Source organism: Gobio gobio, assembly GCF_949357685.1.
Source record: "Gobio gobio genome assembly, chromosome: 12".
NCBI lineage: Eukaryota > Metazoa > Chordata > Actinopteri > Cypriniformes > Gobionidae > Gobio > Gobio gobio.
This window is the reverse complement of record NC_137105.1, coordinates 36285716-36298576: the sequence shown is the minus strand read 5'-3', so window position 1 is coordinate 36298576 and position 12861 is coordinate 36285716. Positions and strand designations below refer to the sequence as shown.

The window sequence follows — 12861 nt, the reverse complement described above, 5'->3', positions numbered from 1 at the left end:
GTGCTATATAGCACTGCTACCATATACAAAACATGTTCAGATATGGTGCTATATAGCACCAAAAGTGGTTCCTCTATGATTACGACGAAGAACCATTTTTGGTGCCATATAGAACCTCTTTTTTTTTAGAGTGTACAATGAATGTCGACTAAAGCTTCCATCATATAAATATCATAAAAATGGCCCACACAACTTCTGTGCTTTATTCCAAGTGTTCTAGAATCATAAAACTTTATGTGAGAAACGCATCAAAAGAATTAGATATGTCAGTTTGTGTAAATGTGTACACTTCCTCTGTGTTATTCACAGATCTCCCTGTTTATTTGTCATTTCGTGTAATCCGGTGAACTTTTGACAGCCCACACTTATGTTAAAACTTACGCATTTTTGTGTAACTGCCCACAGACAGTCAGATCAACAGAGGGGTGGAGACCAAATCAAAAGTGGATTATGGGTGACAGCCAAGTTTGATTAAAAAGCCCATCTTGCCAGTGGTGAATTACCCCTTTAACTGCTGTGGATCATCGAGTCAGTGAGATCAATTCAAGAACCGGAAGATATCTGACTCAAAAGAACGATTTGTGCACAAATCAGACATCACTTTCCTCGAGTCAAGTTGAATAACTAGGGCTGCGTCTGAAAGCTTAAAAAGCTTCTGAGGATGCATTGCCAGGAAGTAAGGCATCAAGACTTATCCGAATACAGTGTTAACTCCACTTCCTGTCTCCTGAGATACCTTCATCTGAACAATTTTTGAAGGCAGCATTGGTGCATCCTTCGTTGCCTTTGATATCCCACAATCCTGTGCGTTCCATTCGGTGACAGTTGAACTAAAAATTAAAGATAGCATCTGAAAGTTGTGGGTTGGTGGTCAGTTTGTGTAAAACGTTTTCCACTTCTGATGTCATTTCTAGCGAGAAATTACTATTGAAGTAATTGAATATCCGCTTAGTTATCACTAAAGCTATTAGTTATCACCTAAGTTATCAAGCTATTTTGTTGTTTCGTGAGGTACCTTTGTGCACAAAAAGTCACTGTCGGACAAGTCAGCTGCCTACGTTTTCGGACGGTCGTTGTGATTTTGCCAAGTAAGACATCCTAGCGAATAATAGCTGTCTCTGTTAACTATAGACCCAATATAGTCTGGCTATGAGTAACCCACTTCTAGCCAAAATAACCTATAATTTGATAACGTGTCGTTTTTGTCAAAATAACTTGCAAGATGTGTGATATTCCATCATGTGAGCATAGTCAACAGTGCCCTTACGAAAATTAACCATGGTTTTATTATAGTAAAAGTGTAGCAACCATGTTTTTTTGGCTAATATATTACCATTTATATATGGTAATACTATGGTTAAACTATGGTTAAAGTAGCAAAGCCATGGTTAATTTGTGGTTACCATTGTTTAACTATAATAACCATGTTTTTTTTTTTTGGTTTCATTTGTAGTAAAACCATGGTCCATTTTCGTAAGGGTGATTCTGTGACTAGTCTATTCTTGATTATGGTTAGAGGAATATAACATTTTCACTGACAGCCCAAATTTTGCCGTATTTTAGCCTAGACGTCAGGGCTGTGTTTGGACGGCTATTAGATGTCTTTTAAACGCAAAATTGCTTGCTGGGATGTTCCTGGATCAACATCTATTGTTGATCTTGGAACAACGTTTCTGTCCAAAAACATAGTCCTAACCCTATCCCAACCCCTAAACCTAGTAAACATACCCATAATGTATCTCTAAAATCATACGAAAATGATGAATAAGAATGGTGTCAAAGCCCCTAACCCTTGTTCTGAACCTAAACTTTACTAAAAAAAACTATCCCTTAAATCTGATTGGTTGATTGGAATGTTGTTCCAGGATCAACACGGATGTTGATCCAGAAACATGTTCTACTCGTTGAAGTCACGTTAACCGTTTTGTTTGGGATGCAACCTTGGAATATAGCACAGAAGTCATATGGATTCATTTTATAATATTTTTATGATGATTTTGCATCCTGTTTAAAGGGATAGTTCACCCAAAATTGAAAATTCTGTCATCATTTACTTACCCTCAAATTAGGGTTAGGAAAGTTTCAAATATGTATGAGTTTCTTTCTTCTGTTGAACACAAAATAAGATACTATGGAAGTCAATGGTGCCCCACAAATGTTTGGTTACCCATATTCTTCACAACATCTTATTTTGTGCTCAGCAGAACAAAGACATATATCCAGGTTTGGAACAACTTGAGAGTGAGTAAATGATGACAGAATTTTCATTTTTGGTGAACTATCTATATTTAGGCTTAAAAGCTCCCATTCTTCAGAATGGCTCTGTTCGTGTTCCACTTCCACAGAAAAGTGAAAGTCATACAGGTTTGGAACGACATGAGGGCAAATAAATTACAACATCATTTTCATTTTATTTGGGGTGGACTATCCCTTTAATATGCTCATGCACAAGCATTCTCATCTGAAGCTGGTGATATTTGGTGATTTAAAAGAGAGGCAGCCGTGCTCTTGTAAGGTGCAGCCCGAGCACACGGACAGGATTATATAATGGGACAGGAATTCTCATATCCACTTTAAAAAAAGACATAATTAGCCATCTGCTCTCAGTGGACGGACGCAGCAACACTAAAACGTCAGAGAGTCTAATCAGGAGAGAGACAATGAGCACATCTTTGAATAGACTGAGCGAAATTAGGATTTCACATTCTTAGGGTTTTGCTCCCCGATAACAGAGAAGCCAGGGCTTATGTTCAATCTCAACGTCTGGAAAAGCTCAATTAAGTTCTGAGACGGCATTGACTTATTTCTAGAAAGATGGATTGGGCAGATTGCGTGTATTGTTATTCTTTCTATACTTTCTATGTTCTATCTTTAACAGCTTCATTATGGCATAACAGCTGATAAAGCACCAAGAACCAAAAAAAAAAAAGATTTCAAAATCAGATTTTGTTTTTAGCACGCCCAAATTAAATCTATTTGTGTCTGGGAAAAAAAAAATATGAAATCCAACTTTTACTAACACAATCTATACTAAATGAGGTTTAAATCCAATGGTTTTAACCAGGAGGCCGGGGCCCCACTAGAGGGCCTCAACAAACCTCCAGTGGCCCCCAATAGATACACTATAATACTATATTTTTAGTATTTAAAATACTTAAAAAATACTATGGAAACACTTTATTTTAGGGTTCAATTCTCACTATTAACTAGTAGCTTATTAGCATTATATTATAGGATATTGGCTGTTTATTAGTCCTTATAAAGCCTTACCTTATTCTACATCCCTTAATCCTACCCAATACCTAAATTTAAATGCTACAAAAACAGCTTTACTAACTATTAATAAGCAATAAATTAGGAGTTGACTGAGGCGAAAGTCGTAGTTAATGGTGAATATGTGTTCCCCATACTAAAGTGTTACCATAAAAATGTTTATTACAATAGAAGTAGAGGTACATATCAGCTTATATGTGAATATGGCCTAAAGCACTGTTTTAATCTGATTATAAAGAGATTTGAGTCTGAACGATCAAATTGGAAGTCGGTTTTATTGTTATTTGTCTGGAGCGATATCCGAATTTACTCAGTTTTGCTCACTCTTACCTCATCTAGAGAAATGTGTGACTTTCACTATGTAGTATGTAGTAAATAGCGACGAATGAGTTAACAGTGAAACGGTTTTGAATACTAAAGCATTTTGCTGATGCTGAAATCATTCCTATGGAAATCTACCAGATATAGACAGATTCCTCATTTTCAAAATGACAATTTGGAAATTAATACATTTATTCAGAAAGGACACATTAAATTGATCAAAAATGACAGTAAAGAGATTTATGATGTTACAAATGATTTATATTTCAAATATATGCTGTTCTTTTAACTTTCCATTTATCAAAGAGTCCTGAACAAAACGTCCTAAAGACCAGATGTGAAAACCAGATTGGAGTTGTGTGCATTTTGAACAAATAATCATTGCTAAATAAAGTTGTAAATCGGTCCAAAAAGTTGAGATCAACGCAAACCACATTCAGAGGTAGTCCAAAACCAAACTCTAATCCGTCCTAATGCAATTTCAGACGACAGCGAAGCTCCGCCTACTTGTCAATCTGCACTAAAGCAAGGTTTTAAACTGCAGGAAAAACAGAAAGTAACAAAGACAGATTGGATACAAGACTTCAACACGAATGACATATACACAGTGACGCGGATCATGTGAAGCACACACATCTGAAGTTCAATTACAGCTGCTTGACTAAAATAACTATGAGCATCACGCTCGAAATGTCACATTTGTGTGGAGATTAACATTTAAGTACATTTGCCCTAAGACTAAACTGGCTTTAACTGGTTTAATTTAGCTGCTCTCATAGCCCGACCAGAGTGGTTAAGCTGGTTCCCCAGCTGGTCTCCCACCTTAAACAGCTGACAAGTGCCCAAAACCCCTCTAAAATGAGCAAACGACCGAAGACATGCATATACACAATGACATCTTGTTTTCCCACCAAACATATTGTTCGAGTCTACATCTTTCACGTCTTTTGCTGTAATGTTGTAAACAGAGCCAGCCTGCCCTCTGAAGCCGCAGTGTTCACAAGGTCTGTGCCCTGCCCTCTGTTCCACTTAGACGGAGTCTTTGGATCAAATTAACAGCCTGAATAACTCGATAACGCAAACTGGAGTGATAAGATTGATAAAGACCTTCTCACTCTTGAGGTCTAATGGTGGAGATAATTAGCTGGCTTTTAATTCCCTTCCTCTCTCACCTTCACTGTAAGGTCATTTGTTGGACACAGACACTGGAAACTATTTAAATAACCTAACATAAAAAATGTTATATAATGATATAAAACATATTTAACATTGAGCTTTTTACATTCAGCAGTGTATTTTGAAGGGGAAAAAAAGAAAAATCCTGGGTAATGTATTTCAGTTAATGAACATTTAGGCAAACCCCATAAGTCGGCGCTGTAGATTGGTGCTTGCCAAATTTGAAATGGTTGAATCTTAAATTATTACATTTGGTCCACAATCTTGAAAATATGGTTACTTCCTTGCCTGTTAGTGGTGACACACTGTGTCCTTGATCGAGACACTTAACTCCAAATTACCCCAGGGAGACTGTATAATATGTGTACTAGGACACCTTGTATAAAAGCATCAACTAAATGACTAATTAATAATTAGCACCTTCATTACGTTCAATTATGATGCCTGGAGCAAAGGCAATAACATTTGTTAATACAGCAGCAGTTAAAGACTTTGGCTCATAACTGAAAAAGATGATCATAACCTGCTCCAGTGTGCTTGTCTTATTATTGTGTGTACTGTAAATCACTTAATTATTTAACGATGGATCACTAATTTGCAATTTTATTACATTGATCTACAGTATACTGCAAAAACAAAATTTTGCTGGACAGATTGAATGGCTTGCCACTTGAAATTAGAGTCGCCATAGTGTTTCTCATTTTAAAGCTTGGCTAAAAACCTATTTGTGTACTTTATAAATAAAGGAAAGGAAATTAATTAAATCAAATAATTTTAAAGTTAAAAAATGCAGCAAAACCCCATTAATTGGCTGGAATTTACATATATTAAATATTACATTTTAAAAGAGAAAATGTTGATGTATTGTAAAACATTGTAAATATATTTAGGCCTAAATTACAATATAACCTACACAGAAAATAATATTTAAAATTTGGCAATAAGCATTCTTTTAGGTTAAGTTTAGTAAAAAGTATGTACCACCTTGTAATGTATGTGGAAGAATTCCTATAACATCTGTGCTGTCATTGAGCACATTTCTGGAGCCATTTTGTTCAAATTTTAACTATGTAGACTTCTATTATACCACATAGTAGGCTACACGTCACAATAACAAAAAGATGTTAATAGCGCAAATAGGTTGGTATTATAACATTATAGGCTATCAATTAATGGCATAGCCTTCCCAAAATCCCTGTAACATCGTCGGTTTTAAGTTCTTGCAGCCACAGCTGCCATATTTGTTTACGCATATCGAACTTGGAAAGTTTTCAGTTGCAGAAGCGCATCTCACCTTGGAACTTGAAGCCCTCTATTTGGATCCAGAGGCACAGGTCCTCTGTGTCGCAGTCGCATCTCCAAGGGTTCCCGCTGAGCCCCAGAGAGCGCAGCGCCGGGAGCGCGATCAACGAGCTGATGTTGAGCGCCGTCAGGTTGTTGCGGCTCACGTCCAACACCTGCAGCGCCGCGTTCTCCGCGAAAGCGTCCGGGTGGATCTCCGACAGCCCCGGGTTGTCAGTCATCCTCAACATCACCAGGCTGGCCAGCGGGCCAAACGTCCGGTCCTCGATTTGCGCCAGGGTGTTGAAAGACAGATCCAGGTAGGCGAGCTTGCGCAGGTTTCCAAAGGTGGACTCGGAGATATCCGTCAGCGAGTTGTTGCTGCAGTCCAGGTACACCAGGTCCGACAGGTAGTTGAGCTGCAGCGCCGGCAGGTCGCCGATCCGGTTATTGGAGATGATCAGCTGCCGGGTGGCCAGCGGGAGGTCCACGGGGAAGTCGCTTAACTGTTGCCCGGCACACTGGACCACCAGCTGGTCGTCGCATACGCAGCGGTCCGGGCAGCCGGCGGTCAGAGCCGGGGACGGCGCTACATCCATGACGAAGACGAAGAGAAATACCAGCCGCAGTGACTGCGCGCTCGGCTCGGGCAGAACACGCATGATCCCGCCGCCGGCTTCATCGACTGTGCGTGCGCTCGCGCATTCTTCATTGATCTGCGGGATCCGGTTCGGTCGTAACTGCTGGAACGTTTTGGTGTCACGGAGCGGATTCTGCTCTTGGGATCCTCTCGCAAGTCTCCTCAACAGCGAAGGTGACCGTGCGTGCCGCGTCTTTAGTCCTTCCAGTGGATATCACCATGAGCTTATTCGTTGCGGTGTTGTGTTAGGATCCTGGACATGTTTGTTTTCCATTTTGCGTATATCAAGGTTAATAATGTTCTGATGATCCTGAACAGACTTTTCTCACTAGTCCATAAGTTTGATTCCGTGTTGAAACGCTGTCAAGTTGTGAGACGCGCACCATCTCGCTGTCTGTGCTGCTGCACGGTGTGTGTTGCTCTGCTTCTCTCTGCAGCTGCGAGTGAGTGAGTGAGTCAGAATGAGAGAGAGAAAGAGAGGGAGAGTCTGACACAATGTCGGTGTCCCGCTCATTTACACAAGAGAAAATTACCCGGGTATAGACTAAAAACCTTTCAACACATAGACCATGCGCTCAGAGAGCACGCAGGTGGATGGACTATTTTCGAAAATAAATAAATATTAGTTTTAAAACAGTATATGGTATCCTGGCAGTCCCTGAATAGTATAGGGGAGATGGGGTTTCTTGTCACAAGATCTTCAGTCAAAAGTCATTTACACACATGTGTTGGCAGTGATGGTTCTGTTCAAACCATTTCAAATACCTCTTAAACTAGAATAATTTTGTGAGTTCTAAACTTAAATTACAGTATCCTCATATGTATAGCTGTTGGATAAACAAATGACCACAATAAAACCACACATAACATTCAGACAAGAGTCACTTATGCATATAGCCTATATGAGGGTTCCCCAAATCGGGTCCTGGGGGGTCAGAGTTTAGTTCCAACCCTAATCAAACACACCTGCACAAGTCAAGGGCTGCGTCCGTAAACTGGAAAATGCTGCCTTCGGAGGACACATTTCAAGGTAGGAAGGAATCAAGGCACGTCCGAATCCAACGTTAGCTTCCCTTCCTGTCTCCTGAGAGACCTTCATCTGATTGATTTTTGAAGGCAGCAGAGGTGCATCCTTCGCTGCCTTTGATATCCCACACTTCTGTGCTTTCCGTTCTGTGACAGTTAGAATGAAAACAAAGAAAGATGGCTTCTGAAAGTTGCGGTTGCTGGTCAGTTTGAGTATAAATGTACATTTTTGACCAACATTTTCCACTTCTGATATTTATTTAATTTAATTAATATTTAATTAATCAAATATTTGTTTAGTTCTCACCAAAGCTCGCTTTATTTTGCTGTAGCCTATATCATTAAACGGTTACGCTGCCTCAGAAGTCTGTCAGAAATCCGTTTTGTGAGGTATATGTGCTTACACTCCCTTACAAGTCATTGCCTGATAAGGCAGAGAGGCAACAAGTCAACTGCCTAGGTTTTCAGATGCAGCCAAGGGCTTCAGAGTTACTAGAAAGTTGCAGGTAAGCGAGTTTGATCATGGTTTGAGCTAAACTCTGCAGGACAGTGGTCCTCCAGGGCTGGATTTATGTTCTAAATAAAGGCTTGCCTATAGATTTAATTTAAAGATTGAATGTCCCATTCACGCTTGTGCATATAATGGCAATAAAAGGTCACTTTGTTAAAGCTTTAAAAAAGGACACAATATATCAAACTTCTTATAAGTTTGAAGAAGGTCATCATTACCATTATGGTCAAGCGCGAACAGGACATTTGTAATTTTCCTTGTGTTGTGAAAAAGAAAGGACATACAGCTTTAGAACAACACCAGTGTGAGAAAATATTGAGTGAATTTTCATATTTGGTGAACTGTCCCTTTAGTAAAATGTTTTTGCAATTTTGTAAAGTTGACCGAATATAATCCGGAAGGAACATTGAGGTTGCGACTGTGCTATTTATTTCTTTACACTCTTAAAAAAAAAGGTTCTATATGGCACCAAAAATGGTTCTGGGCTCGTAATGGGAACCTTTTTAAGTGCTATATAGCACCAATTTTGGTGCTTCAGTGGTTCTTCAGAGGTTCTTTACCGGTTCTTTGACTAAGGTGCTATATAGCACCACTAACTAAGGTGCTATATAACACCGCTACCATATACAGAACATGTTATACACTCTAAAAAAAAAAAGGTTCTATATGGCACCAAAAATGGTTCTTGGCTCGTAATGGGAACCTTTTTAAGTGCTATATAGCACCAATTTTGGTGCTTCAGTGGTTCTTCAGAGGTTCTTCAGAGGTTCTTTACCGGTTCTTTGACTAAGGTGCTATATAGCACCGCTAACTAAGGTGCTATATAGCACCACTACCATATACAGAACATGTTAAGATAAGGTGCTATACACTCTAAAAAAAAAAGGTTCTATATGGCACCAAAAATGGTTCTGGGCTCGTAACCGGAACCTTTTTAAGTATCATATAGCACCAATTTTGGTGCTTCAGTGGTTCTTCAGAGGTTCTTTACCGGTTCTTTGACTAAGGTGCTATATAGCACCGCTAACTAAGGGGCTATATAACACCGCTACCATATACAGAACATGTTAAGATAAGGTGCTATACACTCTAAAAAAAAAAGGTTCTATATGGCACCAAAAATGGTTCTTGGCTCGTAATGGGAACCTTTTTAAGTGCTATATAGCACCAATTTTGGTGCTTCAGTGGTTCTTCAGAGGTTCTTCAGAGGTTCTTTACCGGTTCTTTGACTAAGGTGCTATATAGCACCGCTAACTAAGGTGCTATATAGCACCGCTACCATATACAGAACATGTTAAGATAAGGTGCTATACACTCTAAAAAAAAAGGTTCTATATGGCACCAAAAATGGTTCTTGGCTCGTAATGGGAACCTTTTTAAGTGCTATATAGCACCAATTTTGGTGCTTCAGTGGTTCTTCAGAGGTTATTTACCGGTTCTTTACCGGTTCTTTGACTAAGGTGCTATATAGCACCGCTAACTAAGGTGCTATATAGCACCGCTACCATATACAGAACATGTTAAGATATGGTGCTATACACTCTTTAAAAAAAAGCTTCTATATGGCACCAAAAATGGTTCTTGGCTCGTAATGGGAACCTTTTTAAGTGCTATATAGCACCAATTTTGGTGCTTCAGTGGTTCTTCAGAGGTTCTTTACCGGTTCTTTGACTAAGGTGCTATATAGCAGCGCTAACTAAGGTGCTATATAGCACCGCTACCATATACAGAACATGTTAAGATATGGTGCTATATACACTCTTAAAAAAAAGGTTCTATATGGCACCAAAAATGGTTCTTGGCTCGTAATGGGAACCTTTTTAAGTGCTATATAGCACCAATTTTGGTGCTTGAGTGGTTCTTCAGAGGTTATTTACCGGTTCTTTGACTAAGGTGCTATATAGCACCGCTAACTAAGGTGCTATATAGCACCCCTACCATATACAGAACATGTTAAGATATGGTGCTATACACTCAAAAAAAAAAAAAGGTTCTATTTGGCACCAAAAATGGTTCTTGGCTCGTAATGGGAACCTTTTTAAGTGCTATATAGCACCAATTTTGGTGCTTCAGTGGTTCTTTACCGGTTCTTTGACTAAGGTGATAGCACCGCTAACTAAGGTGCTATATAGCACCGCTACCATATACAGAACATGTTAAGATATGGTGCTATACACTCTTAAAAAAAAAGGTTCTATATGGCACCAAAAATGGTTCTTGGCTCGTAATGGGAACCTTTTTAAGTGGTATATAGCCCCAATTTTGGTGCTTCAGTGGTTCTTCAGAGGTTCTTTACCGGTTCTTTGACTAAGGTGCTATATAGCACCGCTAACTAAGGTGCTATATAGCACCGCTACCAAATACAGAACATGTTAAGATATGGTGCTATATAGCACCAAAAGTGGTTCCTCTATGATTAAGACGAAGAACCATTTTTGGAGCCATATAGAACTTTTTTTTTTTTTAGAGTAGTTCAATGACTCGCTCATAGAGACATTAGAGCTGTGTTCGAAATCGCCCCATATACCCTCATTCACTATTCCCAATTAATTCACTAATACAGTCCACTTGAGGGAGAGAATGAAAACGAGTGAGTGAATTCGGACAGTGAGTGCGCTGGAAGGGCTGCCAGTTTTGTGCTTGCTGTTTAATAATCATTTGCAACTTAGTACACTAGCAGCTCCAGTAGTGATGAAAAGCTTTATCTTGAACTCTGTAATGGAAACAAGCATGTATAAACTTTAATTAAACAATTTAATAGTCAATTAAAAGGAATTTAAAAAAGGAATTCAAAGAAATGTATAGCTTTAACAACATGGATGGCTGGATGATTTAGTTGGGGGCACTATCTTCTGACAGGCAAGACGTGGAAATTCATTCCTCACGACCCTCACAGTGCATTATGGGTATTCATGTTGAGTGTACATCACTTGTATACTCATTATAGCGGTGCATTATGGGATTGAATGAATGCACTCGATACAGTCTATTCGTACATCCCTACAAATTAGGGGGACCAAACGTCCTGTTTTCCCTAGGACATTTCACTGTTTTCAAGTCCTTTCCTGTACCTAATATAACAATTTTCTATCCATACAGAGGAGGCATACTTTAAATGTATTGAAATTAATAAGGAATCTTTGAGTAAACTTCGAGTATTATTTGAGTATCTCATTGCCAGGCCGAGTGTCCTGGTTTTCGGTAATCAAAATATGGTCACCCTACTACAAATGTAGTGCCTTATTTAGGGGTATAGGGGGCGATTTCAGACACAGCCTCTAGTGTGGATTTTCTCCACCTACTGGCAAAACGATGTAACCTGTAATAGTAAGCAATAGTATATGTATAGTCTAAACGGACAAAACAATTCAAAGAACAGTTCATTTACATGTTGTTTTGAACACTCAAAGCACTCAAACATCAGTGTGTGTGTGTGTGTGTGTGTGTGTGTGTGTGTGTGTGTGTGTGTGTGTGTGTGTGTGTGTGTGTGTGTGTGTGTGTGTGTGTGTGTGTGTGTGTGTGTGTGTGTGTGTGTGTGTGTGTGTGTGTGTGTGTGTGTGTCTGTCTAGGTTTTTCGCAGTACCTCAAGCATGTGTGTACAGTGATGTCATAAGACTCCATGCCTGACGTAGCAGAAACAGAGGAGGGACAGAGTGTACAGCAACTGACTTTGACCGTCTTGACTGTCTCTGTCTGCGAGGCGAGACAGATGGAGAGAGAGAGAGAGAGAGAGAGAGAGAGTGAGACTGTTGCATTCAAGCTGACGCAGGTGCAAAAGAAACATGATATGTGCGACTACAACATGGAGCCTGTTCTATTATTGTTGTGGGGGAATCTTTGTATCCTCCTGTATCAACAAAGAGGGCAAATGATTATCAAGTGAAGCTATTTTTCATTTGAAGATCTCTGTCTGTTCCTCCCAGGGCTTTGCACCAACAAGCCTACATGCGAAAACCATGATTCATTTGATTGTGTAACTTCTATTGTGGTGGAGTAACACTTGCCTTTAGCTTTTCAGGCCTCCCACAGGTAAATCGACTCACCGAGTAGAGCCGTTGTGTATGACTGGGGCATGTTACTCCATACTGGTTGTGTGGGACTGTGAAAGGTAATAACAAATGAGTTGTACAATGTGATATGTGTCCAAAACTCTGCTCAAGGGTCTACAACAATAAATAAAAAAACCTCTATGGTTGTCATAAGTGGTCATCAATTGTTTTGGAGTGTATTTGAGTTTTTATTGAGATACTCATTTGGGGAAACGTAATGTGATTCTAAAGTAATGTGATTCTAAATGAGAGATTTACAAAAAATATTTCTCAGAAATGTCCACAAAGTGATAGGAATTGAATCTTTATTTCACATAATTCTGACTTTATGTCTCACAGTAGACTTTATCACAATTTAGACTTTATTTCAATTGCAGTTATACTCACAATTAAAGCTATTTCTCACAATCTCACAATTGCGACTTGATTTAGAGTAAATTCGACTTGAAATTATTTGCGCAACTTTATATATTGCAATTGAAACTTTAATTCTTACAGTTGGAATTTTATAGCCTTAAATTGTGACTTTATTTCACGTAACTGCAACTTGTAATTATGACTTTATATCTCACAACTGCAACTTT

At 39.1% G+C, this 12861-nt stretch overlaps 1 protein-coding gene across 1 annotated transcript in view; it reads right to left on the bottom strand.

Moving 5' to 3' along the window:
* Positions 1–7124, bottom strand: part of lrrc52 (leucine rich repeat containing 52) — a 55360-nt gene extending 48236 nt beyond the window's left edge. The window contains exon 1 of the mRNA XM_079830855.1: positions 6065–7124. Within this exon, the coding sequence (XP_079686981.1) occupies positions 6065–6713 (649 nt within the window). The 5' untranslated portion in view covers positions 6714–7124. The remainder of the gene's footprint in view (positions 1–6064) is intronic.
* Between the last annotated feature and the right edge of the window lie 5737 nt (positions 7125–12861).